We start from the raw sequence: 27,871 nt of genomic DNA on the forward strand, positions 1-27,871 counted from the left end.
AATAGCAGATTTTCTAGTTGAGCAGAAAGCATGGCTTTCCCAGACTCCCTTGTCTTTTCTTCTAAAGAAACAAGAATTTATCTTATTGAGAGGGCAAAGAGGAAAACTGAGAAAATGGGGCAGATCTGCATTTTTTATATCATAGTAAGGATGTGGGAAATCCTGTGTCCTAGCTTAGTAAACATCAGAAATCAAATGGCTTGTACTGAGTTCTGTATGTTACTGTGGACTTGACTCTAATGAGTAGTGTCTGGGATTGCTAGGTAATAAAGTGCAGAATCCTTAGAAGCAAGAGCCACACTCTTTGTAAGTTCTAAGGTTGTAAGTTGCTGTTGCAGGCTAGAAGTAGGTTTGTCAATTAACATAGTAAAAGATGCCTTTTGCGAAAATCTTGCCTTGTATGTTAATAAATATTAACATACTATGCGTAGTATGTTAATAAATTTTCACTATCAATTGTTACAGTGTTGTGCAAATTGTACTGTGAAAATTGGGTGTAACACTGTAACGTTTACTTCAGAAGAGATTTGTATGATGCTATGCTACTATGAAGTTCTATAGCCATGTTTTTAATTCACAGAAAATACAGTTTCAAGTCAAAGAGCTCTGCAGCACCCTATGCAGATTCTGACAGTGATGATGAGCCATTGAAACGCTCTGTTGCCCATAGCCAAAGGTTGTGTAACATACAGAGTAGAGACCAGCAACAACTGCAAGAAGAGCCAGAAAAGGTAAGAGGAGAAAACCACAAGCTTCCATATACATAGATTCTGTATATGCTCAAGTCTGTCCTGTGCTTTTCTTAGCATAGGCTGAGTAAAATATATACAAGATAACTTTTTTGTTCTAATTAGCACTGTGAAGGGAGTTTTTTACTAAATGACCTCTCTGCAGCTGTTTTGGGTTCCTGCTGGGAGCAGAGGTAATTGTGTGGCACTTAGTTTTCAGGTTAGGTATACCAGCTGCTTAGTAGTTTTGTCAGTCCTTTGGGAAACATTCCCCAGTAACATTTTCCAGGTGAAATCTGATGGGCTGTCAATAATAAAATTGTGCAGTAAAGCCCTTGGTTAAATTAGATTCAGTACAAGTTGGGCTAGGCAAAATATCAGTTGAGAAAACTTCTTGCACATCCAGTCTGTGTCCCCTGTCATGTATGGCTCTTAAAAGCTTCTAGAAACTGAAGCTCTCAGTCTTTGGAAAAGGGCAGACAGAAGTGTGTAGAGATCAAGCTAATTGCCTCTATCAGAGCAGTGTGTTAGCAGGAAGTGAGTTGTGTGGGGAAGAATGATCACCCAGGAGGGAACACAAGAAACTCAGAGCATTATCTTGCAGTACCACATTCTTCCATTAGAGAGTTGTGGGCCTTATGTTTAGGCCCTGCATCTCCTCTTCTCGTAATGTTTCAGGCAGTGGTCACAGGATTACTTCAAGCAAGCAGATAATTGTGGTCTTCATTATGGCATGGAAGGACAAGAATAAAGCTGGCTGAGTATCAGTCAGTAAAAAGATACCTACACTTTCTGATCAGATGGAAAGATCAAACCACTCAGTTTTTAATAAATGATAAAATAGGGTATTACATTTCCAGAAGATCCAGAGCTGGGAAGGGCTGCAAGTATATTGAAGCTCAGAAGTACAGTTGAGAATGATCTTGACAAATGAGAGAAATTACCTAAAAATAGGAAGGATTGTGCTGTAGAAACAGGCTAAATGTGCCAGTCTTAGCAGGACTAATGATGGTAAATGTGGGATGGCAGCAGCTGGGAAGGGAGTGGGCTAGGCCTTCAGGGGTGTGAAGGGTGACAGTCACAAGGTCAGGCTGCTTGAAAACATAAGTGCAGAAGCAGAGGCACAGCCTGTGGGTTGTGTGACGTGACCCTCCTTTTTTTTCCCAGCATTGAACTTAAGCTGGAGTTTGTATTTCGTATTCAGCTCTGACTGAAAAGAATTATAGATTAACTAGAGAGGAGCCAGAGGAGAGGAAAATGAATTGTCAGAGGAAAGAAAGTTTTTGGGAGAAAGAGAAGTCAAATTGAACTTCAGTTTAAGGAGAAACGAAGGCAAGGCTTGTGTCTTCAAGGAAGGAAAAGAACTTAATGAAAATACTTGAGCTCTTTTCCATGCCTGTGTTAGAACGAGAAGGAATAGACTAAGTTGCAGACAGTGATTTTTAGATTAAATATTAAGGAAAACTTACTCATGCTCAGGGTTGGAATGTAGGGTTGGAATGGATTGCTTTTGGAGAAAGCATAAAACCTTTCCTGAAAGTCTCAGAAACAGCATCGCCTGCATGGCACATACATGGCTGTGAGTGGGGGAAAGAAATTAGCTTGTCTTTGAAAATCCTTCATATATATATATATATATATATATGAAAACTATTGTCCCAAAAGTGTGTCTAAACTGTCCTTCCTCAAGTACTGCTGGTAAGGAAGTGCAGGTAGTCTCTATTGGAGAAGCGCTGTGAGCGCAGAAATTGTGGGAATAAAGGCTATTAATTTGAATAGCAAATTAACTATAGGCTTTCCAGCCTGTTGTGGGAAAGAAACAGTGGTGGTGATGATTCCACACAGGTGACTCTGTGGCTGTGCACATTGGCCACTCCTCAGCCGCAGGCCTGACCAGCCATCTGTCATCATCAGGATCCTGTGTCCTTCTCAGTACTGTCCTGGGAGGACCTAATCCTGGAAAGTGGAAGAGCTGCTGCTGCTGCACCATTTCCTTTGGAATGCTTCCCCCAGCAGCTGCTCATGGGGTTGAGTTAGGGGCTTGGCAGTAGCTTTCTATGGACAGTGTTACCCCTGCAGGACACTCCTTGCAAGGCAGTGCTCCTGTGTGACTCTGGGCTGTAGGATAAATTGCAGTTACACACCTAAAGTGAGCAGAACTGCAATTCCTGTGATTTCTGCCTCTGCAGATGAAGTAGTATTTGAAGTACTTCTGAAATATATTTATTTAAAGCAGCCAGTATTTAGAGCCTAAGCTGCTTAAAATCTATGCAAATAATTTATAATAGAAAACTTGCATTCAAATAATGCACAGATCTTGCCAAGTCTTTAAAGTCCAGCCACTGAACTTGGGGTAGTTGTTGGCAAACTGCCTGGAACTAGAGTTTGCTGAAGAGCCAAACCAGTTTTGACATTACTAGCCTACAGGTGCAGAGAAAGAAATAAGACTGCTTAAAAAGCAGGTACTTGGCTTTCCTTATTCAGTGCATGAATAGATGTGAGGAGAGAGGTTGAAATTTTTAAGTTCTAATGCTTGGAGGGCACGATGTCTAGAAAGAAGCAATTTAATTGGCTAATTCATTTGCCAGTCTTGTTTGATATGCTAGTTTTAATACAAAATGTTTGATATGCAAAACTAGTCTTGATCATCAAAAGCTTGCTGTATTTAAGTAAAAAGCAGCAGTAAAAATGTATTTTTATTTATTTTAAAAAATTTCAAGATCCATTCAAAGGCAGTTTGGAGTAAAACCGGGATAAGTACATTCTGATAGAAACTACTTTTCCACATTTTTAATATAGGAATAATATTTAACATATGGTAAGTAGTGTAATTGTGTAAATATGTATACATGGAGGCTAAGCTCATGATTAACAGTTAATATCAAAATGATTGAAAGTACTATATTAGTTGCAAATCAGTATGGTGTAGGAGTTGATGAGTGTCTGTTTTAGGAAAATAATTCAAAAAGGAAAAAAATCAGATTAAGATTAAAGTGTTTTTCCTTTCTTTCAGTTTGAAGTAATTCTGTTCACCTTAGGAAAGAATAATTCCCCCCTTTCCCTTTTTACCTGTTTTCTTACTTGGTTGTTAGAGTCCTCCCCACATACAAGATGAAGCACTAAGCCTAATTTTAATTGCTCTTCATACCAGCCTGATTTCGGTTCCTATTCTTCTGTCCCTGTGTTCAAGTTCAATTACTCTCATGTTCCTGCTTCAGCCTCTGTTAACAAACTTGGAATTTTACTACTTGTGCCTCAGCACTGACTTGCCAGAGGCTTGAGGATTCATCAGAACCTAAAGGTGGAACACGTGTTGAAAGAAACGAGGAGGGAGGAGTTATCTTATGTATGTTAATCCATGGGGCCTGTGAAAACTGGCTGTAGTTTATATGTAAATGTTATTCCTTGGAGTGAGTGTAGCTACAAAGGTTGTCTCTCCACTGGGTCTCATAAAAGTGTTTAATGTTGACAGAGCCAAGCTCCCACTCCCTGAGGTTAATAAAAAAAGTCTCCACAGAAATGTAAAGCTGATGATATACACCTGTTCATTCAAGCACTTAATCATTGCTCCATTGATCTCTAGGGTTCAAAGAGAAGTAAAATGGAGGGTGATAAACCTGAGCTGAGTAATGCTGGTTTTGATGGGATGAGTGAAGATGAGCTGCTAGCAGCTGTCCTAGAGATTAGCAAAAGGGAAGCTTCTCTGTCTCTGAGCCATGATGAAGATAAGCCCACAAGCAGTCCAGACACTGGTTTTGGAGATGATGAAATTCAGGAGTTGCCAGAACACCTGGAATCTATGGAAATGGAGAAACCCAAAGCAGCATTAGACTCAGGTAAGGCAAAGTAACTGTCTTAATTGGATCATAGCAAGCAAAAGCAGGTTGCTGACAGCAGTGGGTAAGTAATGTATGATACCAGAATCTGAATGCAGCTGTGCTTTTGAGACTGCCTGACTTCCTCTGAGTTTTCTTACAGTTGCCCTTGAATAAAGTGTTTAGTTCACTGAACTTTGAAAATGTATTTTCTTGTGTGTCTGTAACCTTTCTGGAAAAGCTATGGTCATCTTCAGTGTTAATTTCCATCTTTGTCCCTACTGATTACCACATGCTTCCACTGGTTCCCATGCCAGACAATTCAATTTACAAGGATTTGGCAGTGTCTGAAACTTAATCTTTCATAATCAGAAAGTATTTTCATTTTTGTAGCTGCTACAGCCTGAGCTGTGTGGTAACAGCATTCACATGTGCAAGTGATGTCTGGGGTGCATAAAAGTAGGAATGCTTTCCTAAACACAGTTATTTTGTTACTAGTTACTAAAGAATTTAGCTCTGTTTCTGTAGTTTTTAATACTTTATGTGAGACTCGACCCCTGAGCATAAGGGGTCAACAACATGTGTATTATGACCTCCTACCCAGAAACAGTTAAGTACAAGAAGGAGCCTGTTTGATCTCAGTGTGGGGAAACAGAGTGTCTTCCTTTTGTTGGCTGAAGGAAATGTAAATGTTTACATGCTACATGCCTTCAGATTATTATAATTTTTAATTCCACTTGCACGGAAAACCAGACAATATTTTCCTTCTCCTGGAAGAGCCAGGAGATTAGATATTGACAACAACAAAACCCCATTACATTTCCAAAAAATCATACTTGCTTCACTGGACACCTCTTGACACCATTGATGCTGCAAGGCAATGTGTAAGAAAACAAAGTCCATGGTCAGCCTTGGTTGTGCCCCCCTTTATATATGCTAATGCTGCTTATGATTGTGTGACAGAACTGTGAGAGTGTAGATGCATAAATGCATCTCTGTCCAGGTTTCCTTTGGAAAGTGTAATGTAATTATTTGAAGGCTCTATTGTCACACTTAAGGTTGTGTAAGTTCTCACAGCATGCAGTTTGGCATTCAGATGAGATATGTGTCTGTGTATGTTGAGCTACCAGTTATGGCAGCTGCATGTAACATGCCAAGACGACCACAGTCCTGTGTTCTATTTAAGGGAAACCTAATTGCAAAGAATACTTTGCTGTATTACACAGAATAATTCTTGACAGATTTAAACTTGGTCCATTTCATGTTACCCCTAGTAATATTTTTTGTAACCACTGAATAATTTGTGGTGCTTGCAAAAAAAGCTGACTTAGATATGACAGATGATGTTTTTCTCTGGTACAGGATCCTCAAATAACTGTTGTGTTAATATTTCCTCTTACATTGGAAGCTTTCAAAAGTCATGTAATAAATTCTGTTTTGCTTTTCGTTTTAAGAGGATTAGATTGATGGATTATAGTTCTGGTTTTGGTGGTCTTGTGTTTAAGAGGTTGCAGATACTGAACCTGCCTTGTATAATCCTTGTTAATAACTCATTAGCAAATGTTGAAGGGCAAAACTATAAAGTTTCACATGTTGCTGCATGTCCTGACTCTTCTCAACTGGAAGCATATGGGAGAATGAAAGTGTCCTGCAACTGCAGGAGGAGATTTGTAGAGTAGTTTAATGAATGTTCATTCCAGAAGCTTTTTACAAAACTTCTGCCATAGTGCTCACTTTAAAGGTGAACTGAAAAGTTATAATCTTATTGTACTTTTAAAACACCAGTGTTCAAAAGATTGAGGCTCATACCTGAAGCAGAAAGTCAACAAATTGAAACAGTGCTTGAGATTTGTGCTTCCCTCTGTCTTACATATGATTTGACTTTAATTGTGGTTTCGACTGTAGTACTCTGAGGTATAATATGCAATGCAAATGTTTATAATCTATTGCTCCTTCTAGAGAAATTCAAGTGTCATCTTCATGGCTGCAGAAACCTACTACTGGTATTTGTCTATCTTCCTTTAACTAAACTTGCTGGTTCTTAGTGAACATAAAAGGCTAAGAGAACAGGTTCAGAGATTAATCAAATGGTTCATCTTACACCTGTTAAAATATGTGTAAGACTGCACTTTGGAGCTTTTTCCTTTGGGTCCTTGTGTGGGTTTTTTTGTAGCTGGTGAGCTCTCCCTGTCAATAGATGTCACTGTGCTGCAAGGATTGTGGGGATTTAAAGAGGATTTAGCTGGTAACAAACAGAAGGCCTAGGAAAACATAACTGTACTTTCTGATTCTTCAGGTCCTGCCAGTTTCACTGAAATAACTAAAGATTTTGATGAGAATAAGGAAAACAAAACTCCTGAAGGTGCCCAGGGGGAGGTTGACTGGCTGCAGCAATATGATATGGAAAGAGAGAGGGAAGAACAAGAACTTCAGCAGGCGCTGGCTCAAAGCCTTCAAGAGCAAGTAAGAAATAAGATTTGCTTCTTTGGGTTGCCTTTCCCAACACTGGAAATCTGATGGCTGAAAGCAAAGCCTGTGTTCAGACAGTAACTGCAAGGGGATTCTGCAGCTTTTCTGAGATTACAAAAGGTTTGGGTTTCTTCTAACTCCAGTGTCAGTACAGTGATGGTACTGGATGCATCTGTGCACATTTTGTGTGCTTCAAAAAACATATATCACATCACAGATGCAGATTTCTGAAAGCTTTCTGTGCACACTATTGCACTGGTTTGTACCATTATGTAAAAACGGTGGTAAATTAAACTCTTACTACCTGTCCCTGAGAACCAAGCCCACCTTTAGCTTCCTTGGCAGTTGCTCCTTGCAGCCTGGTGTGTCAAGGCTCAAAGGTTTCAAAGCAAAGGCTAGGAACAGCCATACCAGGTCAGGTTAAAGATCTGTCTATCCCAGTGCCTTGTTTCTGGTAATAGCAAGTAAGGGATGCTTAATGAAGAATATAGGAACTGAGCATATATGTGATCCTTCCCTCCTAGTAAATTGGAAAATAATTTAGTCCAAAACAAGTCCTTTCAATTAGACTTGGAAAGAACTGGTATCTCAAATTGTGTGCAAACCATCTGTATTCCACTTGAATTTCGAGAGCTGTAACTGATTTCCACAAGTTAAACCAAGCCACTGAGACTGAAGTAAGCACTTAACCAAGTCTTTCTTTAAATAAGTGCCCTTGTCTGCTCTCTATTAATAAGAAAGCTGTCATGGTTTTCCTTATGAGGTCTGATGTTTCCATGGCTCATGTATTTTCTCTCCCATTCCTCATTATGAGGTTCTGGTTGGTATGTTCCATGCCAGATGTAGCTTTGATTCAGTGATGCTGAGTAGTTTAACAAAGATTCCTGCTTTAGAAATAGCGAGATAAAAGGCCTCATGCTAATAGTGTAGAACTGCCCTTTGGGTGTTGTTCTGCTACACTTCTGAAGAGAAAATCTGCTATTCTAATGACTTAGGCATAGAAATGCAGTAGCTGTGGTTATCTTGATTTGAATTACATAGTTAGGGTTCTGTGTTCAGGTGCACTGAAAGCATTCAGGCCCTGAATTAAGCCAGCTTATTAAATATTATTCACTGGCTTGCTGTAGCTCTGAGCTTTCAAGGGTAGTAGGAGGAACAGGGGCATGATGTTATCCAAAGATTAGGAGGGTTTGTTGACTTGAGGTTTCCTTGCCACTGGTTCATGGTTGTATTTTTAGTACCTGGTTGTTTAATGGTCTCTTTTTTTTGCATCCTGCCTTTGTGAACTACACCTGTTACACAGAGCCACTGGCTGTACTTCCAGGTAGTTGTTAACTCGCTGACAAATTTTACTATTTTTAAGCTATCCTCAGCTGGCTACAGGCAGAAGTCTAAATTTTGTCGAAGCGTGAGGAGCTTTGTGTGTAAGTGACAGCTTTCCTTAGCGAAGGGTTGCAAATTCATTCAGATGCTTTTCAGATTAATGATCCAGAGAAAGCTTTCGGTGTTACTAGAGACTTGCTCTGCTGCATACCAAACTTCAGGAGCTTTGACGAGTCTTAATGAAGGTTTGTCCCAGGTTCTGTTGCACGGGAACATTGGGCTCTTGCTGGTTGCAAACATTCCTTCACACAGAACCTTTAATTTACAATGTCAGGTTTGTTGTAGTAACCAGAGCAGCACAGTTTCAATGGAAAAAGAGCACCACAAGAATTTTAAACAGTGAAGTGTCTCAATGAGCTAAGTTTTGTTCTCTTCCCATCAGGAGGCACGAGAACAAAAAGAAGATGATGACCTTAAACGAGCCACGGAATTAAGTCTACAAGGTGAAACTTATTTAGCTTCTTCCAGGATGTTGCTTTTGAGGGAAAATAGATCTGTATGTATGTAAGACAGCTGGGATTTCGTGCTGGCTTGGTGTGTACTTCGTTGTGTTTGGCTTTGCTTAGGTTAGCTTTCCTTGCTCTCAGTTGTGAAAACAGGAAAATTGCTCATTTCAGTCTCCTTGAGTTTTAAATTTTATTTTTATATTTTAAAAATATATACTTCTTTATAGAATATAATAGGCTGAGTCTATAATAGAATATTTATATAGTATTAAATATACATTACATTAATATATACAGTAACATGTACCTTGAAATTTTGCATTTCCAACAAAAGCCAGTATGCTAGTCAGAGCCTAAGGATTATTTCTTACTTGCATTGATATTTTACTGCTGATTGATGAATTCACCAGCCCTGCCTGGAAAAAATGAGTAAGTTCTGCATCTGTCTTGAGACAGGATGGAAGGGAGACAGACCTCACTGTAAGGTATAGCTGTTGGGGGTGAAAAAAGAAACCCAAACTACAATGTCTATCTTTTCCAAATCCAGACAGTGTGGTGAGCCTCAGGCACTGTTTAACATTTGTGTGAGGATGGCATGTGAGTGTTCTCACACAGTCTGGCAGCATAACCAGGACAAAATTCCTGCTCCGAAGAGGGAGTGGGAAGGGTAACAAAATGTTGTGCTAAGATTCTCGTAGCTGCCCAGACACCTTTAAAGGCCCTCGGGTATTACTGGATAAACCTGTGTCTGCTTCTGAAGTAAGTTGAATGCTGCTTAAATGGCCCTCAGCCTGAGTCCTGTCCCCTGATGGGCTTTGGCAGACAGAGTGAATGCCCAGTCCTTCTCAGGTGCCTTGATTCATGGCTTGGAAGAGTTCCTTCCTCCTGATTCACACCCTCTTGACTTAAACATAAGCATTGCCTTGTGCTTCTCAACTCGCTGCAGAGTTGTTTGTAAAGGCATCAGCTAGCAAGAGATGCTGATAATCTTAAGCATGTGTCTGGTAGTATTTGTCTTAGAAAGTTTCTCAGAGGTGCTGCAGTCAAAGAGCCACTAGTTACGCGAGGACTGTTGGTGCAGTGGCATTTAGCAATACCCATGGCAAGTGCTTCTAACAGAGTCCTACCTAACTGGCTGCATTTATTGGCTGTAGTCTGGCTTATAGCAGCTCAAATAAGTGTGGAAACGAGCCATAAAATATTCTCAGTTAAAGGGATTAATATGTAAACTTCACAAGAAGATTATACTAATCCAGCATTTGATGGTTTAACAGGAGAAGCAGTGTGAGCATCTCTTTGGCAGAACAGCTTCATCATAACTGGCACAATAGTCTCTTGAAGAAAGAAAAAAAAAAAAAGCATCCTGAGCAGTGCCCTCTTAATCTCAACTGTCCTGTTAATCTCAATTTCTCACCCTCCCAGGACTTCATAGCTTTAATTTAGCTGGTGAAAGCATAGCTGCTTCTCCCTAATGAGTACTGTAGAAAATCTTAAATTAGTTGGGTGGCTGCAGAATCCCAGGAAGCTTGGAACAGTGTGTACAGGGAGCAGTGGTGCCTTCCGGCTCTTTACAGAAGGCTGCCTGCATTTTGCTCAGCCAAGCAAACTGGAAGTTCCTGCGGTGAGCAGCCTTCTTACCATTGAGAACAATGAAAAGATGCCTGTTGCCAGCAGTAGCATTTTGATGCCAGTTTTAATTGAAAAATGTACTTGGTTAATGCAACTTACAGCACAAACTGTAAATCATAGCTTCTCACTACAGAAATTTAAAGAGTTCTCTGTCCAGGCTGGCTATACTGCTTTTAATGTCAGTACTGGCTGCAGACCACCAGTGTTCTGGAGTGAACTGGGTGTCATCCAGCTGTCATTGCCACAGTGCCCTTTTATAAAAATAGGAGAGATGATGCTGAAAATTAATTATAAATTATAAATTAATTCTGTATCCAAGATACGGTTCCTAACAATTGCTCTTGTTGAGGAGTGGAGGGTTTTGTTAGTTTTATTCTGGTTTTTTTTTTAATTCTAGTATCTCCTGCTTTCCTTGAGAAGGAAGCTTAAGTAAGCACGATAAAATACTCATGTTTTATGTGGGTAGATGTACTTCAACCTCTTGTGCATTCCTCTGTGCACCAAGGCTTCTCACACTACTGTTGTTTCCGTGCTATCTAGAGTTTAACAGCTCACTCTTGGACAGCGTTGGTTCTGATGAAGATTCTGGGAATGAGGATGTTCTTGACATGGAGTATTCAGAAGCTGAAGCAGAAGAGCTGAAAAGAAATGCTGAGGTGTGACCTGTGATTTCAAAAGCCAGCTGAGAAATAAATACCCCATTACTGTCAGTCTAGTGTTGGGGGTAGTTGTACAGAACAGATGTAGAGTCTAGAAAGGTCTTTTATGTTCAAAAGTGAGAAGGTAAAAAATTTGTATCCTTAAGAGTCTGTTGTGTTGTGTTATTTTAATTAAAGCAAACCAAAACAAACAAAAAAAAAACAACCCAGCAAGCCACCTGCAAAAACCCCCTGAGTTTCTCCAGGGTGTGGATGATGATGAAAATGAAAAAATAATTTTATGCCAGAAATGTTCTAGTGCATGTAGAGCAGTGTGCCTGAAATTTTAACTTACTGAGAGAGATTTCAGCCAAAGTGATAGTTCAGTTGCAGCTCCATGGGATTCTATTTAGAATCCTGCACCATCAGAACTTTAAAATTGCAGCAAAAAGGTATTCCCATTCAGTGAAATTTAACTATAGCCTCGACTGTGCTGCTGGCCACCAGCATTCACAGACTCCTCAGAGCAGTGCTGTGAAAATTGTCTGCTTGCCCCAGTAGAAGGAGTACTGTGTAAAGGGAAGGTTAAATAATTGGAGTTTCTTTAAGGAGTTTTTATTTTCTTACAGATCTCAACCAATTTCCTTACCCTTAAGCCAAGAGTTAACATTTTAAGACTATTGTCTCTGAATCATATCAATAACATTTCCTGGTCAGAGAGGATTAAAAAATAATTGTCAACTACCATAGTTTATTTTTATTGTCGGTGAATAGACAGAGCATGCTTCCTGCATGCTAAGAGGGCATTGTCTGATGACATTACAGGTTCAGGATGAGAGAATCTGTGCTACATATCCGGTATTAGCTGTTGAATCTGTGTACCATTATCAAGGATATTTCTTTCTTTGATATTTCAGAAGTAAGCGTGTTGTTCCCTTTTTGCTTTTCTGTGTTTATTTGGTAGATTAATTCTGACATCAGTGGAAGTTGCTCAGGAAATGGGTGTTTAGAAAACTTTGCAGTGTTGTAGAGCTCATGTCAGCATCTGTTCTGAGGTCAGAGTGGCTTCTTTGCATCTTCATTGGCTCTCTGAAAGATTAAATAAGGTGGAAAGCTTTTTCTTACTTCTGGACCAACTTTTGGTCTGAACCAGGGCATCCTTTCCTGTAATCCTTGATTGGGTTGTAGCTTTGAATACAGTAACCAAAGCTGTTATCTTGAGTATAAATCTGATTGTTCATAAACTATGTGGGACAAACATTAATGCAAAAAAGCTTTAATTGGACTTTTGTTTTTAGACAGGAGAGCTTCCTCACTCCTATCGTCTCATCAGCATTGTCAGCCACATTGGAAGCACTTCATCTTCAGGTAAAAGATACCAGATTTTATTCTTAATCTCTTACGTAGCTTTAAAAATCTGTAATACAGAATTGCCATTGCAGGATTATTTGCAGAGAAGTGTTCAGGCAGCAAAGCAAGTCTGTCAAGTGACTTGCTGGTGGGGGAACAGGTTGAGGATGTCATGGTGCCTAACTGGTATGTGAATGAAGTACAGTTCATGGGGTCCATGGAGCTGCTTGTGCTTGGTACCAGCTCATTGACCATGATCCTAAGGGTGTTCTAGCACTGAAATCTGACACAGGTTGCTGGACCAGGTTGAGTGGCTAACCAGCTTACTGGTTGAGCTGCAGCATGAAAGGAAGGTGCGTTCTCTGTTTTTAAGGTCATTATATCAGTGATGTCTATGATATCAAGAAGCAGTCCTGGTTCACCTACAATGACCTGGAAGTGTCTAGAACTCTAGAGGCCACTGTTCAGTGTGACAGAGACCGGAGCGGCTACATCTTCTTCTACATGCACAAGTAGGTGCCTTGGGGAATTTTGGTGTGAGTAATTGCCTTCTGTTTGTGAGGAAGCAGGCTGCTCTTCCTCTGCTCCTCTTTGCTGGGATAAGAATTATCTCCATGTACTTGTCAGAAGAAACCATAGTCAGAAATTATATACAAAAAGACAAAACTGAAGTGCTCTGAGTTCAGAGGTGTGAAAATATGTTTCACTAACACACAGGGTTTTAAAAACATTCATGAAACCATCTTTTAAGAAAGGGAGTCAGTGTCTCAGCTATGCCTTTAGAATTATGCACTAGGAGTCACAATGGAGCTTTGGCTTTTCCCTTAAGTGCCATGGTATTTGTAAATGCCCTTATTCCTTGCTCCTGCTGGCTGTGTTCTTGCAGCCATGGTCATCTCAGTACACAGGCAGCATGAGGTTTGTAAGTAGAAGTTACATCTTCTCAGGCATACAGAACTGAAGAAGAGTTTTTGTGCCTTAGTTTGTCCCCTTCTGTCTTTACTGGTTGCTCTAATAAAGGATATTACTTTATCTAAAGGCTGTGTCTGGTGTTGCTTCTGATCCTTTTACCAGCCAGGACTTAATTTCAGTATTGTTGCTATTCTCTCAGGCTTACTGGTGACCTTATTCATTGTAATAAATGGAAAAAAAAGGCCCTTTAGGATTCAAGGAGCCTTGCTTAGAGATGCCAGATAAGACACCTTTCTCTGCCAGGATCTGTGACGTTTGAGTTTGTGGATTAAATCCAGTTGTCAATTCCCTTAAGGCTGTCTCATGTAGCAGTTTGTTGTACTTAAATTTCACTGTTGGTCTTTCCCTCTGTTCTAGGGATATCTTCGATGAGTTAGTAGAAACAGAAAAAAATGCACAGCCACTTAGCATGGAAGTTGGAAGATCGGTTCGTCAGCCTCTGTGAAAAGTAAAACACCTTGTTCCTCCTGAGGAACAAGGAAGTTTCTGAACTTTTGCCAGACATGCAGGAGTAACTAACAGCTCAGGGCCAAAACAAGAGACAAAAGGTAGAAATATGGGACGCTCAGTTTGTTGAACCATCTGTGCAAGTCCTGGGCCTGAACCACATGTTTAAACCTTGACATCCCAGAATGGTCCTCCTGTGGTGAAGTTTTTATTGTTCCTCAAATAATTTTGTCAGCATGGAGCCTTAAAGTTGCATCAAGCCACAAGACTACAGCTGCTCATAAACTGATTTAAAAAAAAAAAAATAGTGCAAAAAGGGACTCGACTATAAAAGCCCACTCACCTGTGAGACATGAGTGGTGAAGATTTACATATCATTTGACTTTTTTTTTTTTTTTTCTTTATTTTGCTTCTTTTTCCCTGCAAGAGCAATTTGAGCAATAGATTCTGTAACCTAGTGTATGTTGTGTTGGTAATATTCACTGGAAACACAGATCACTGATACCAGGCATTTTGGAATCACTCAAGCTGATGCATTTTGACATTGATGGATTTGTGAGCACTCTGCTATTGATGTGCAGTTCCAGGAAACAAGCTGTCAGTGCTGTGGAATGTATTGCATACCTGGTGGCAGCTCTGTTGGGCTCTTGTTGTTTTGTTTTGTTTTTTACACCATTCACTGTCATCCTCCTTTCGATGTGAGATATTTGTGATATCTTTAGTTTTACAAGTTCTGTTACTTGATTGCATTTTCTTCGTGTGATTGTTGCGTAATTTCAGTGTGGATGGGAGAGGAGAGGTCCCTCTTAGTGTGTGCAGTGTTTCACACTGAAATGGTATTGCTGAGGGCTGCTCTGATGTAACTCTGGGGGCAGGTGAATACCTGGTGCAGACCAAGAACAGTAGCAGGAGGAGTAGCAGTAGCTGCTTGTCATCTTCTGGGAGGGGAAGAACTTGCTAGCATTACCCTTTCTGTGCATGTCTGGGTCATTGTGAATCAGGAAGGGGGGGAAAAGGCAGGGTTTGCAGGACAGCACTTGGCACTTGATTTGTGATTGAACCATGGTCTTGCCTTGGTCTTCTCATATCCCAGTGTAAGAGAGTTTTTACTGTAGCTCTGCCTCTGGTCACCTTTCTGAGGAGTGCAAAGCACTCAAACTGTGAAACTAATCCAGGTGAAAAGCTTTCAGAAAGCCCATGTTCAGCATGAACATAACACAATTAAGAAGAACTGTTGTGTTTTACTGGATTTGGAGACATTACTCTTCATTTATGGCTTGTTTCAGCAGGGAGGGGAAAGGTCTAGTGTCTTCATCTTTTCAGCACCTTTGCACTTATTTATCAGGGGCAAATGTTTCCTTTTCCTGGTATTTACCTATTTCAGAGAAAATGTTGCTGTTAAGCAGAGTAGTTGCTCTTGTTTGCCTCTGGTTCTGATTTTTGCAGCTTGAGTTTTAGAGGTGAAAGACTTCTTTTTAAAAAAATGAAATTAAACAAAAAGCCCAGTTGTTTTGGTTTATTTTGCTTACAGGAGAGCTTCTGGGTTTTTAAAACTTTTGTTAGGAGTTTCTCAGGAATAAATCAGCTGAAGCAAAGCAGACAAAACAATCGATTTAAAAGAGAGCAGGCACCTCTGCCATGGGTACTTCCTACACTAGAGCACATATCCTAGCAGGCTGACAGGGATGCTGCCTCATTGGCCTCCTCTCCCCTCTGTGTGCCGCAGTGAGCAACAGCCATGGGTAGTGCTCCCCAAACTGAGTGTTTGGGGACCCCAGCATGGTGCAAAGACTGACTGACCTTCCAGTCCACATGTTGGATGAGCCCAGTGGACAACTGGTCAGGGTGACATCTTTCTGGTTTCCAAGCTAGGAGCCAGCGTTCAGTTGGAAACATGAGAGAGCGTTTATCTTGTAAGATGCAGCCCGAGTGGGTGTATATGTTAATTTATTACAAAGTGTTATACTTTTCTATTGTCAATACTAATTTTGGTAGAATTTTGGGTGATGGGAAGAGGTAGTGACATGGAAGTTGTCCTTGGAACTGATCGCCCTTGCGAATGTGATGAAGGGACAGCTCCATCCAGAGTGCAAATCTGTTTTTCCCAAGTGCATCCTATGCTAGTGCTGTAAATAACTGGTATTCCTGTGGTATCAGAAGTCAGCTCTGCTTTTTTGGGTGGCAAGGTTGTTTTTGCAAGGCGCTGCACTCCAGTTAATTTATAATAAAAGCAAACATTGCCTGACTTTTCAGTGAAGTAATTTTTGTTGAAAACCATTTTTTTGTTTGGATCAAGTTGTGAAAGCTGATGCTTGAAACCAGCATTTCCTGTTTTATGAGAAGTTCTTGCTTATTATTCTAGACGTTAAGATTTTGCAGACATTTATTAATTACTTTAAGCTTTTTTGTTTGGTGTACTGCAGCTCAGTTGCACCTTCACCCTGGCAGGAGTGTCTCTGGAGCCCTTTCCCTGGAGAAGCCACCTTTCTTCCTGTCAGAGAGCAGTGGGGAGGAAGATGTGTGTGATCCTGAGAGGCTGTGCTCCCCACCAGCAGTAACGTTCCCACTACTCACGCTGTCACAGCAGCAAGTTCAGTAAGGTTGTCCCTTTTAGGTTGCATACCAACCCTGGGGCATGCGTAGAGAAGGTCATTTGTGGTCTGTGAATGCGTGCAGGCTCTTCCTCAGATGTGTAGAGTCACAGTTAAACATTTACCTGCTCCTGAATCAGCCTAGTTTAATCCAAGTGTGATTCAGCATATAAACGCAAGGAACCCCCATCGTACTGTTCCTCTTGCCCCTTCATTGTTTGGCTCTGATTATTTAGTCTTGATTCACTCCCTAACTCAGAGAGGGACATTTGTGTCAACGAACGGGAGCTTGTGTGTGTAGGTCCCTGGGGAGCCTTGGCCAACAGCAGAGCTGCACAAAGAGCCTTTGCAAAGCCAGGACTGGTTTCCCGACTGGAGCAGCAACCTGAGACCAATGTGAGGAGCAGGAGTGGGGCTCACCCCTGATGCCTGTGGCCATGGCATCACCTTCCATCTCCTGCTGGGTGCAGCAGTGGTAACCATCGCCTGTGCATCTTCCCTCCCTGTATCCCGAGGAAGGGCTGATGGGCAGCCCAGCGCTTCCTGCCGCGGGTCACCCCGGCTCGGGGAGGGGATTGCTGTGCTTTGGCAGGGTGAATGGGGGGGTGTGGGAATAAGTCATCTGATTTGTTTGGTTTTTAGTTGAGCTAATTATTCCTGTAATTGCCCACCAAAGAGAGAAAAAGGGGTGTGGGACCCCTGGCAGCTGCTGTCTGACTCCAGCCTTGCTTGCTGCAGGGTGGCTGCTGCCAGGTTCTGCCTGCACCCCCGCTTTCTGGTTCTTTACACTGTTGATGTGGAGCAGCGCTTTTCTCTGTGTTTTAGCAGACCTGTTCCTCTCTATTTACAGTTTTTTCTCTTGAGTTCCCCTGGACCCTTTTTAAATGATATGTAGATAGATTTTTGTGAAATTAAAACCTCTTTATTAACCCTCTCTTGGTTTGGGATCTTATTTCCGCACTGCCTGGGCTGCTGTCTGTTGAACGTGGCAGAGGGTGGGCACCGCGCCTCTGCCCCACAGTTGCTGTTGGGACTTTGCTCAGTTGCCCTGGAACGTGGTGTGTGTGTGTTCAGCACCTCCCTGCAAGGTGAATCCTGGTTCCACACCGCCAATGATGTGTCCCTGCAGGGGATGCACTAGGCCCTCTGCATGTCCCTGTGGATTCCAAGGAGGAGGGGGATGCCCTCTTCCCCTCCTGGAGACAGGACTAGTGGACCCTGGTGACTACCCCCAGCAGGTGCTGTCCCCACACACCATTCCCTGAGCCTGGGGCTTGTTGCTTTTACCTTTGGTACTGCACGTGTTTACTGAGGTTCATAAGATAAGGGAGGGAGCGGCTCCAGATGGATACCAGACCTTTAGCCCTGAGTTGCAGCTGCCAGTGTGGAATGAGGGAGCCCTGGCTCCCTGGGAGTGCCCAGCTAGTGGGTAGCTTATGCATCACTCCTGAGTCTGGGGAGGGTGAAGGACCTGGAGGAGAAGGAGCTGAGGGTCCTCCCCTGTAGTTCTTCAGTGCCCAGTCAATGTCCCCACTGTGTGCCATTTCTCTATGAAGTCCCACGTCTGGTCTGAGCCCAGTGGTCAGGAAGGAAGATGCAGCCCCACTCTCCAAATATATTTTATTTAATAAAAATAAAGAGGTTGGGCTGCCCCTGGGCACAGGCTCCTGCCCTAGAAGAGTCCTTTGTCCTTCTTGAGCTTCTGTTGTTTCCACAAGGGCAGGTTGCCAAAGGCAGAGCGCTTCATGCCAAAGACAGCCTCAAAGTCTCGGTCAGAGAGGTGGCACTAAGGAAGAAGAGACAGAGCTCAGCAAAAGCTGGGTGGTTTCCCCCATTGCTTCCCCCCAGCAGCCCTGTGGCCTCATCTCACCTCCTTCCTGCTGGGATCCACACCCCGTGGCAGGTCCTCTGCTGCAGTGTTCACCAGCACATCCAGAGGGAAGGTCTCCAGTTTTTCAGGTAGGAGGGTAGTGGTAGCAGTGAAGACCTCTTGCTTGGATGTGAGAGCCTGGATGGGAGAGATGGGGACACATCAGGGGGTGCCCCAGGGATGGAGGAACCAGGCTGGCTTCCAGTGTCCCCTCAGTAGAGAACATGTACTTTCAACTCCCTGTGCCACCTGCCAAGGTCACAGGAGAGCTCTCTGTGCCCCCTCCCACCCCAGCCATCCCCTCACCCTGTGCCACTTACTGAGGTGAGCTGCCCGAGGCTGCTCTCATCCCCCAGCTCAGCTTTCAGTACCTCGTAGGATTTCCTGTCCTGGGAAAATGACAAAAGCGCTCAAACCCCTGCCTACACCCCGGAGATGCCCTCTGGGTCCAGATCCACATCTGGTCCCATTTGCAAAGGGCCCACTTAGTCTTCCCAGTGCCCCCTCCATGACTCACGGCCCAGTTGAGAGGGTCCCAGGCCATGAACCAGCCAGTGAAGGTAGGGGGCTCATGGCCCTGCTTCACCACGATGATAGGGGTGTCAAGGTCACGCCCGCTGGGGTGGTTCCGCAGGTACTCCTGTACCATCACTGCCGCAGCCTCCTTCTCTGATTTGTTGGCACCATTCCCAATCCAGAAGAAAACCTGCAATGAGGTCACAGTGTCAACCACTGGGGTGGGACAGGGCCTTCTGGGGCTGTGCCCAGCCCATGGTTGGGGCCAAACAGGATCCATCCACAGGAAAGGTCACCCAGAGTCTATCCTCAGCTGTCCCTGGAGCAAGGGGGCTGAAAGAAAAGAAAAACAACCTGTGGGGGCAGGGACATGGGGGTTTCCAGTCTCTTATCCCACCATCTCTGGCTGCTGCAAATCCTTCATCCTCTTCCTGGGACATCAACTTGTGGAAACAAAGGCGTGTCCCTGCCCCATACCCCCCTAGCTCACCTGGTCCCAGGTGTCTAGCAAGTAAACATCATTCTCTTCCAGGTCATCCTGGGTGAAGTCTACAATCTCCGTGGCCAAAAAGGTGCCTGTCTTGTTGGAGCACTCAAAGAGCCGGGGAGACATGGAGGGGTTCTCCTCCTGCAGCCTGGTGGGGGGTAACACAGTTGGTAATTGTGGGAATGGGATTCACCTTACAAGGGAACAGAGCAGTTGCAAAGAATGTTTATCAATATGGTGATAGGCACATTTTATATATATATATATATATATATATATATATAAACATGTAGCCTACCCCCTACCCCATCCTACCCCTGAGGGACCCCCCAGGCACAGGGCAGGTACCTCTTGTTGTTGGCATACTGAGACTTGCCCCCCAGGGCCACCCAGAATTCAGGTGTCTCTTGTCCCTCTGCAATCACTATCTTCTCTGACTTGGAGATGATATCTGCCACCATCTTGCCCATCTCACGCTCATCCCCGCTGCAGCCCTGCCAAGCAAGCATGGTTGCTCCATCACCACATACAAGGAGGAGCAGGGGAGATGGGGAGGTTTCTCTCAGGGGTGGCAGTACCCACCTTCCCATACCAGAGGTAGCAGCAGCTGGGAGTCTTGAGCACAAAGACATCATTGGAGTTGAGGGAGGAAGCACGCACAGGCACCTCAAAGGCCTTGGTGTTGTACTCGGTGGTGCCGTGCACATGGAAGAGGCGGATGGAGGGTGTGGGCTCCGTGTTGCCTGCCCTCGAGGTACCACCCTGGTGGGGACAGGAAGAGGAGGTCACCAACCAGTGCCACAGGCTCACCCCTCTGCCCACTCCCCACCCCAGCAGCCCCTGAACTCACCGCATACACCACCATCTTGCCCTTGAAGATGGCCATCAGGTGGGCCGGCTCCTTGCCCATGGTGACACGGACCTGCACAGGCTCATTGTTGTACTTCTGGTCCAGGATGACAGCTTGGTAGGCAGAGGCAGTCAGCTCATCTGTGGTGGCTTGGCGGCCCTGGGCAGTGCAGAGGGGAACTTAGTGCCCAGCACTGCCCAAAAAAAGGAACAGGTATCCTCTGGGAAGAGGGTACCCTCATGCCATTTCCATGGGGTCATGTAGGGGTAAAGCAATCTCAGTCTGGGGAGGTTTCCCTGGGCTCCACCTTCTATCAGTCACCTGGGGGTCTCACCTGCCACAGGTAGATGATGCGGTTCACCTTGGGTCCCACGGAATAGGTGTAGAGCACCAGGTAGCAGTCCCCACCATAGAAATGGCCAAACCACCTCTTCTCCACAGGCACCAGCTCATTATTCTCCACACGCCAGACCTGGTGGGATGGAGATGTTCTGCTGACAGGGCTCATGCATCCCCCTCCCCTGCAGTCCCTGGACCCCCTGGTATTTCCCAGTACAGCCCAGGGGGTACCCCACAAGGATGTCACATTCTGCGTTGGCCACTTTACCTCCACCTCCCCAGATCCATCATCCACCATCTTCTGCTGAGCAGCCATCTGGGGCTTGGCATACAGCGTGGTGGCATCAAACTTCACCTGCTCCACCTTGGCTGCAAGGAAGGGCAGAGAGCTAACCCACGTCCCACAGGCTGCGGGTGCACCTACAGCCCCCATCCCAATCCAAGGAGTCCTACAGCACCAGAAGGGGACACTCACCCACTTTGCCCACAGCATGGGTCTTGCCCAACCCACTGGTCTGGTTGGGGACACTCCATTTTTGGAAGAGCTGTCTGAAGACACTGGACTCAGATCCATCGTTCTCCGTCTCCACGCTGGTGCTGGCTGGGTAGTTCTTGGCTTTGATGAAGCCCTGGGAAGATTCAGACCCAGAGCGTGAGCATGGGGTGACCAGCACCCCAGGGAGAAGCCAGGTTACCCCACAACTGACCCCTAACCCAGGACCCACCAGTGCCCGGCTCATCGCCTGCTGCTTCTCCTCCTTGTTGGCGTTCTTGCCCTTCCAAACAAAGATCTTGAGACCTCCTTGATCAAGGATGTAGCAGTCCTTGAGGGGGAAGACAAGACATTAGGACTTTGGGCAGCTTTAACCCTTCAAAAGCCAATTTGCTGGGTGAAGACCACCAAATCAGCTTTTGAAGGGTTAAAGCTGCTAGGGAAATCAGGCACACCTAAGCACTCCATGGGTGACACACCTCATGCAGGAGCATGTCTTGAGTCAGGGGTCGAATTGCCACCTCCTGTATGACCAGGTTCCCACTGGCATTGGAGACACTGGCAGGGGGGGGGAGAGAAGGAGGAGTTAGAAAGAGGGCTGGAAAACCCCCTTCCTATTCCTACTCTCAGGTTGCAGGGTTGGGTGGGGGATCCCCCTCCCCATCCCCTTCCCCACTCTGGTCTTGGCAGAGCTGGTACCCAGGGACCCTCCTGCCCTGCCATGGTGACAATCTGGGTTGCAGCTTGCCCTGCCATGCAGCTCACTCCTGACCATCAGGAGGGATCAAGAGGTGTCAAGATATGATGGGGCCACTCAGGGCCACTGTCACCATATCCAAAGCTCACACTTTCACAAGCATCTCTCTGTCAGGTACCAAGTGTCTTGGCACCACAGACTCCCCTTGCTCCAACAGCATCCAAAGGACCTGTCCCCACCCCTGCTGTGGCCTTGACCCCTCTTGGTGGCTGTCCATGGGGACAGGAGTTGTGGAACGTAGCAGAGATAGAGATAGATGCTGGGTCCTCTCAGTGCCCTGAGAGATGTCCCTGTGGCCAACCCACCCCCAGCAACTCACTGGTAGAGTTTGAGAGAGGACTTGAGATTCTCGTCCACTTTGTCATCAGGGATGGCAGGCTTGATGTCCCTCTTCTCTCCCAGCACATGAGTGAGGACTTGCATGAGCCCTGGTGATGCACCCTCATTCTCACCATCCACTACGCCCACCTTGGCACGGCCCCCACGCTCCCGGTCCCGGATGTCCTTGGCCAGGGTCATTGCCTGTACCCAGGGGAGAAGAGGTCAGCCTGGATCAGGGAGGGCAGTGGCTGGGCACCCCCTTCCTCCAGAAGGAGGCCCAGGAACTCGCTGGCCATACCCTCAGCCTCTCATTCCGGTTGCTCTCAGGGCCATTCCACTGGATGATGAGCTGGCCCAGATCCAGCAGGAACACGTCCCCCCGGTTGAAGCTTTTCCAGCTCATCTCCACCTGCAGCAGCATGGGATTGGGGGGTGGGTGAAGCAGCAAGACCCCCTGGCTCCACAGCCCCCACCTGCTCTAGCTCATTACTGATGTCTCCAGTCTGTATTCCCCCTCCCTACCCCAAGCAGGGCTTTTTGGGATGATGTTGCTCATGAAGCAAGGTGGTGTGGCCCCCAAACTCTCTATGTTGCTCTCATATCCCATAACTCACCTCTCCTGCCACCACATTCTTCTTGCCCTTCACATGCAGCAGGCGCTGAACATTGTAGGTGTTCGTCTCCACGTGCCTCATGCCAGAGGCCACCCCACCCTTCTTATAGCTAGGAGGGGACAAACAAGGGGTCAGCCCTCCCTTCTAGCTGTAGTGGGGTTCCCATCCCACCTCTGTGTGCAGGGAGGTGTTCTGGGACCCCCACCCACTCACGTGAGTGATGCATGGAGCTAGAGCAGCTCCAGATCCTCCTCCTGCCTCCCCCATCCCACTAGTACAGGGCTGTCCCCATCCCCACGGGGGATGTCCCCAAAGGAGGCATGCAGAGGACCCCTCCCCACCATCACCCACTGTGGGGGCAGGTTCCCTGGGGGTGGCCAACATACATGAGTCCCTGTTTGAAGTAGGCACGGAAGGTCTCACTCTCGTGGCCCTGGACCTCACGGTGCTGCACAGCCACTGTGCCCAAGTGGTCATCCATCTGCGTGGTGTAGATGGCAGCCGCTCCCTGCTCATCCTGGCTCGAGTCCTTTCCCAGCCAGTAGTGGATGTCATAGCTGAAGCTGTTCCCACTCTTACGGGTCTGTGGGACACCAGTCCCCACTAGAAGAGCCCTTGTGTCCCCAGGCCACTCTGGCCAGGGACACCCCTCCCAGAACCCCAGCCCCACTCAGGAGAGAGCATGTCCCCGGACCCCACAGGACCCTAGGCTGCCTTACCGACAGCAGGATGTAGCTATCCCCCTCGTAGAAGTTGCCGTAGCTTTTGGTGGGCACTGGCACCATCTCCATGCTCTGCAGAAGGAAGAGAGATGTAAGCCCTGGTGGGGACCCACCCACCCCAGCCCTACACACCCTGCTGCCCTCGGCCCCTAAACCTGGGCAGGTTTAACTCTGGGTGCCACTCTGAGCCTGCCAAACTCAGGCACTGAGGACACAAAAGGGGAATCTTCCCTCCTGCAGCCCCCCAAACAGCCCGGTTGAGGGTTCCCTGGGCACCCACCTCGATTCGCCATATCTGGATGCCTGGCTTAGTCTTGTCGAGCGTCTTGCTGACTTTGCTGCTGAGCTCCACCATGGTGACAGGTGCTGCAGGCAAGGGGAACTGCCGGGGCACCGGCAACACCCTTGTTAATGGCAGGTGGTGTCATTACGAGCTGGGGCAGAGCCAGCCTGCCCAGTCTGCAGCCAGCTGGCCCATAAACCCCCTGCACGGAGCTGCATGGGGTAACCCTCAGCCCCCTTGATGCCCAGGGCAGTGGGCTGGCAGTGTTGACGTCCCCCTCAGCCTGGCTGGTGCCACTGCTGATGGGGCTGCCACGGCTTTGTGCCAGGGTCTGTGGTGGGCAGGAGCAGAGCCTCCCAAATGCCCCAGCACCCAGGCACAGGGCAGGGCTGTACAGGGCACCCCCAGCACAGCAGCCACAGCTGGGTGACACTGCTGCCCAGTGACCTGCTGCTCCCTGTGCCAGCAGGAACTGGCCCCCCTCAGCTGGTCCTGGCACGGCTTGGCACACCATGGCATAGCCACTGCTGGTGGCCTTGTGTGCACACACGTGTGCAAACACACTGCCAGCTTCACCCCCTCCCACAATCCCACCTCCACCACTGGATCCATGCCTGACAGCGAGGGCACAGACACCCAAGGTACTGAGTGTGCCACAAGGCTGACAGAGAGACACAGCAGTGTCCAGTGGAGAAGTCTCTGCTCCCCACCTGGTCCCACCACCCCGCTCTGGCATTACCCATGTCCCATCCCTCACACTCAGGGTGGTGACAGCCCACAGTGCAGCCCTGAGGGGGGCCACGAGTGGGTGCCCCATCCCCAGGCCACCCTGGTGCCAAGAATGGCGCTGGCTGTGGGTTGTGCTCTCCCTTCCCCAAGCCCACCCTCCAGCCCTCCACCCCAGCCCCTCACCTTCCCTGCAGAGCTGGGCACAGGTGAGCTGAGTGCACGTAGTCAAAGTGCGAGGATGCCACCACCCAGAAGACCTTTGTCCCATCCTGCCCTTGCCTATGTTCACCATATAAGGGCAGGAACAGCCCTCAGTCAAGGTCCCCACAGCTCTCAGTCAAGGTCCCCACAGCCCTCTAAGGCTTCATGGCACCTGAAGAGCCCCGTTATGCACGGCATGATTACCCTCCTGCTATTGCAGCACAGGGCAACCCTGGGCACCCTGCCCATGGTCCTGCTGTGCCCACGGTGATGCCTGTTGCCCTTTACAACCCTACTCATGTTGTGACCCTTGGCACTGAGCCACTAGTGGGTTTGGTGCCATCAGTTCAGAACCATCAGAAGCGTGGCATCATCTTCCCAGATCACCCTGTTCCCACTCCACGCATCTTCATGTCCCACTTCCTACCTGGCACATCACTTCCCTGCCCATGGGACTGTCCCCAGCCTGTGCCACTCCCCAGCTGGAGGCCAGATCCCTGCTCACTCCCCAGTGGGCTTTGCCTGCCTGCATTGAGAGCCCCTGCAGCCCCAGCCTCGGAGTTGGGAAGGATCCACGGGGATGGGACACGGGGACGGCGTTTGGGGGCACAGGGCAGGGCATATAGCAGTGCCATGTCTAAGCCATCCGCCCTGCCCCCTGCCCTGAAACTACATCCCCCAGGGGTGGCACCTGACAGCGCCCCTGGTGTTGGCAGAGAGGGGAGTGGAATTCTGCCCAGTGACTCCAAGCCCCAAGGGTGGCTTCGGGGCACAACCAGCGGGTATATAAATTTGCAGGGGGATTTGCAGCAGCAGGTTGGCCCCCAGGCTCCCTATCTCACTCTTATCTCTTCCCCAGCCCTGCAGGATTGCAGCAGCTTTATCTCAGCCATCCTGCTGAACCAGCAGCCCTGGATACCAGTTCCAACATCCTGCACCCTGTCCATCACCCCAGTGCCAGGCCTGAGCTACTGCAAGCCCCAGATCCTGTCTCCCCCTTCCACAAGGATTCCTGAAGTGATGGTATTGGGCTGAACCAGGCCCTGTGGGAGTCAGCTACAAACAAGAGGGTGGCCTGATGTCAGAGTGATGGGCTCTGCTGCTGCCCTCCATTTCTCTGGCTCCTCAAACTTCCTGACCATACCATCCACCTCCCAATCCCTATGCCCCACACCAGTACCCCCAGTGGGGCCCTTACCTGTGTGCAGAACTCCTGGCGGGGGTGCAGGCCTGAGTTTTGGGTGGGGTGTGACACCTGGGTGGCAGCTCTATGCTCGGTGGTTGTGTCCCAGGGCTGAGCCTTCTAAGTGTGGCTCAGGGGTGGGGGACCCCATGCCAGCACCAGAAGGCTTGCCCCCTCCCTGGGCCCCCCAGATGGACATACTGCTGAGCCACTAATGAACTCAGTAATTAGTGCAGCCTTCAGGGAGGACAGAGACTTTGTTAATGAGAGGAGGCACAGGGCCAATGAGGGCACAGGCTGGGGGTACCTAAGAAAATCCCCCCCAAAGTCCACATCCTGCATTCTGGCAGCAGTCTGCAGGGGGGGAATCACAAGTGCTCCCCAGTGATCTCCAGTCTACACGGGGGAGAGATCCTGACACTTTACGGAGCATTCGTGACCACCACACCACGCCAAGCCCCACAGCTGGGGGGCTCAGACCACACAGTAAAGTCACAGACAAGACACCCCCACCTTGTTACAGTCAGGATACCCACTCCCCATGCCATCAGGATCCTTCTTCCATGAAAAGATAAAGAGTTAGGGCAGAAGTGCCAATGCACTGGAGAAAGAAGGGGTGCTACCCTGGAGTGTGGTGGTACCCTCTTGCCCCCCCACCCTGCCTCCTGAGGGTTCCCCCCAGCACTGACCTGCAGCATCCCCTCTTCCCAGGAGGATTCAGATGATCCTGGGGGCTCTCTGCCCCCAAACCATGAGTACTCACAGGTGACACACACCTGTCCACACATGCACACACAGGATACCCTTTTCCAAGATGGTTTGACAACTTTTAATCATATGAAGGCACTTGGACCTGGTCCCCCAGCCCTTCCCAATGCCCCCTCTGACCAACCCCCAAAGGGTGCTGAGTATGGGGGCTGTGCTCCTCAGGTGCTGCAGCACCTACGGGTGCTGGCTGAACGCTGGCTCCGCTGGTGCCGTTTGACTTGTCTAACATAAAGTGCTGAGTTCAGCCCTTCTGGAGGGGCAGGAAAGGGCCTCGGGGAGTGGGTGTGCCACTCCTCCAACCCAACCCCCTCACCATGGGGCAAGGGGTGGAGGCAGGGGTGCAGGAAGGCTGGGGGGGGGTGGAACCTCTGCCCCCGGGACCAAGCACTGGGAGAAAGGCAGTGCCGGCAGAAACCGGTCAGACAGCACCAGAGAGCTAAAACCCCTTGCATCCCTCCCACCCCCCCAAATACTGCCTTCCCATTCCCTGGCACAGCGGTAAAAAGGCACCCATGATTTTTTGGGAAACCGTTGTTTTTCCCCCTAAAAAATTATGAGAAGTTATCCATACTGTGATGCTATAAAAGACCTGGCTGAGCTCAGTCCTTCCCTCCTACCCCCTCAAACTGCTCCCTGAGAGTCCCCAGCCCCTCAAGGCTGGGTGACACCCTGGCACAAGCCCAACCCCATGGGGGTCAGCATAACCCCAGGTGCAGGGAGGGGGGGAAGGGGCAGAAGTGCCCTCCATCCCTGCCCCAACTGGAGGGCAGGGATAAGGTGTGTGTGGGGGGGCACACTAAGGCTGGCATGGGGGTCTTTCCCCCCCTTGGAGTCACAGCCTTTAATGAAGCTGTGGTTGGATGGAGATGGGTGCATGCCCCACCCCCTGCAAGGAGGGGACACCCCTCGCTGGTGAGTGGAGTGGCTCCCACTGACACAGTGGAGTGAGGGAAGGCCACCGACCTCCCCTCATGGGAAGAAACTGAGGGTGGAGGGGGAAGTTAAAAACCCCTCCAGGCACACCCCTTGCAAGGGGGATACAGCAGTGCCCCAAAGCACATGGGGGGCACCCTGAGGCCAAGCTACCCCCAGTAATACACCCCCTAAACAGGAGGCAGCAGAAGGCACGAGGGAGGAGTAGGGACATGCCCCCCCCAGGGTGATCAGCTGCACCAAGGGCAGGGATAATGTACAGTACAGTACGCTGTAATGTACAGTGGTGGCCCCATGCACCAAGGCAAATAAGACCCCTCATTTTTGCGGGTGATAA

The 27,871-nt window shown here is 47.5% G+C and overlaps 2 protein-coding genes across 3 annotated transcripts in view; one reads left to right on the forward strand and one right to left on the reverse strand.

The window, feature by feature from the left end:
- USP37 (ubiquitin specific peptidase 37) overlaps window positions 1-16,122 on the forward strand; it is a 35,793-nt gene extending 19,671 nt beyond the window's left edge. Inside the window, exons 17-24 of the mRNA XM_071747690.1 lie at window positions 581-731; window positions 4,312-4,564; window positions 6,840-7,006; window positions 8,778-8,838; window positions 11,011-11,126; window positions 12,407-12,476; window positions 12,832-12,970; window positions 13,788-16,122. Of these exons, the coding sequence (XP_071603791.1) occupies window positions 581-731; window positions 4,312-4,564; window positions 6,840-7,006; window positions 8,778-8,838; window positions 11,011-11,126; window positions 12,407-12,476; window positions 12,832-12,970; window positions 13,788-13,875 (1,045 nt within the window). The 3' untranslated portion in view covers window positions 13,876-16,122. The remainder of the gene's footprint in view (window positions 1-580; window positions 732-4,311; window positions 4,565-6,839; window positions 7,007-8,777; window positions 8,839-11,010; window positions 11,127-12,406; window positions 12,477-12,831; window positions 12,971-13,787) is intronic.
- A 1,949-nt stretch (window positions 16,123-18,071) lies between these two features.
- On the reverse strand, window positions 18,072-24,715 carry VIL1 (villin 1). 2 transcript variants are annotated; one of them, XM_071747709.1, is made up of 20 exons: window positions 24,633-24,715; window positions 23,718-23,819; window positions 23,435-23,509; window positions 23,102-23,298; window positions 22,716-22,824; window positions 22,400-22,510; window positions 22,100-22,302; window positions 21,503-21,581; window positions 21,256-21,354; window positions 21,006-21,159; window positions 20,799-20,899; window positions 20,526-20,663; window positions 20,192-20,350; window positions 19,924-20,103; window positions 19,690-19,835; window positions 19,345-19,489; window positions 18,856-19,044; window positions 18,659-18,727; window positions 18,339-18,476; window positions 18,072-18,254 (listed from the first exon to the last, which is right to left on the reverse strand). In XM_071747709.1, the coding sequence occupies exons 2-20, from the start codon at window positions 23,790-23,792 to the stop codon at window positions 18,141-18,143; spliced, it is 2,481 nt and encodes an 826-aa protein (XP_071603810.1). In that variant the 5' UTR covers window positions 23,793-23,819; window positions 24,633-24,715; the 3' UTR covers window positions 18,072-18,140. The 2 variants fall into 2 exon arrangements, with proteins under 2 accessions (XP_071603810.1, XP_071603811.1); XM_071747710.1 differs by lacking the exons at window positions 22,716-22,824; window positions 23,102-23,298.
- Window positions 24,716-27,871: the final 3,156 nt, after the last annotated feature.

This window comes from Heliangelus exortis, chromosome 6, assembly GCF_036169615.1.
Source record: "Heliangelus exortis chromosome 6, bHelExo1.hap1, whole genome shotgun sequence".
In the NCBI taxonomy this organism is placed as follows: domain Eukaryota; kingdom Metazoa; phylum Chordata; class Aves; order Apodiformes; family Trochilidae; genus Heliangelus; species Heliangelus exortis.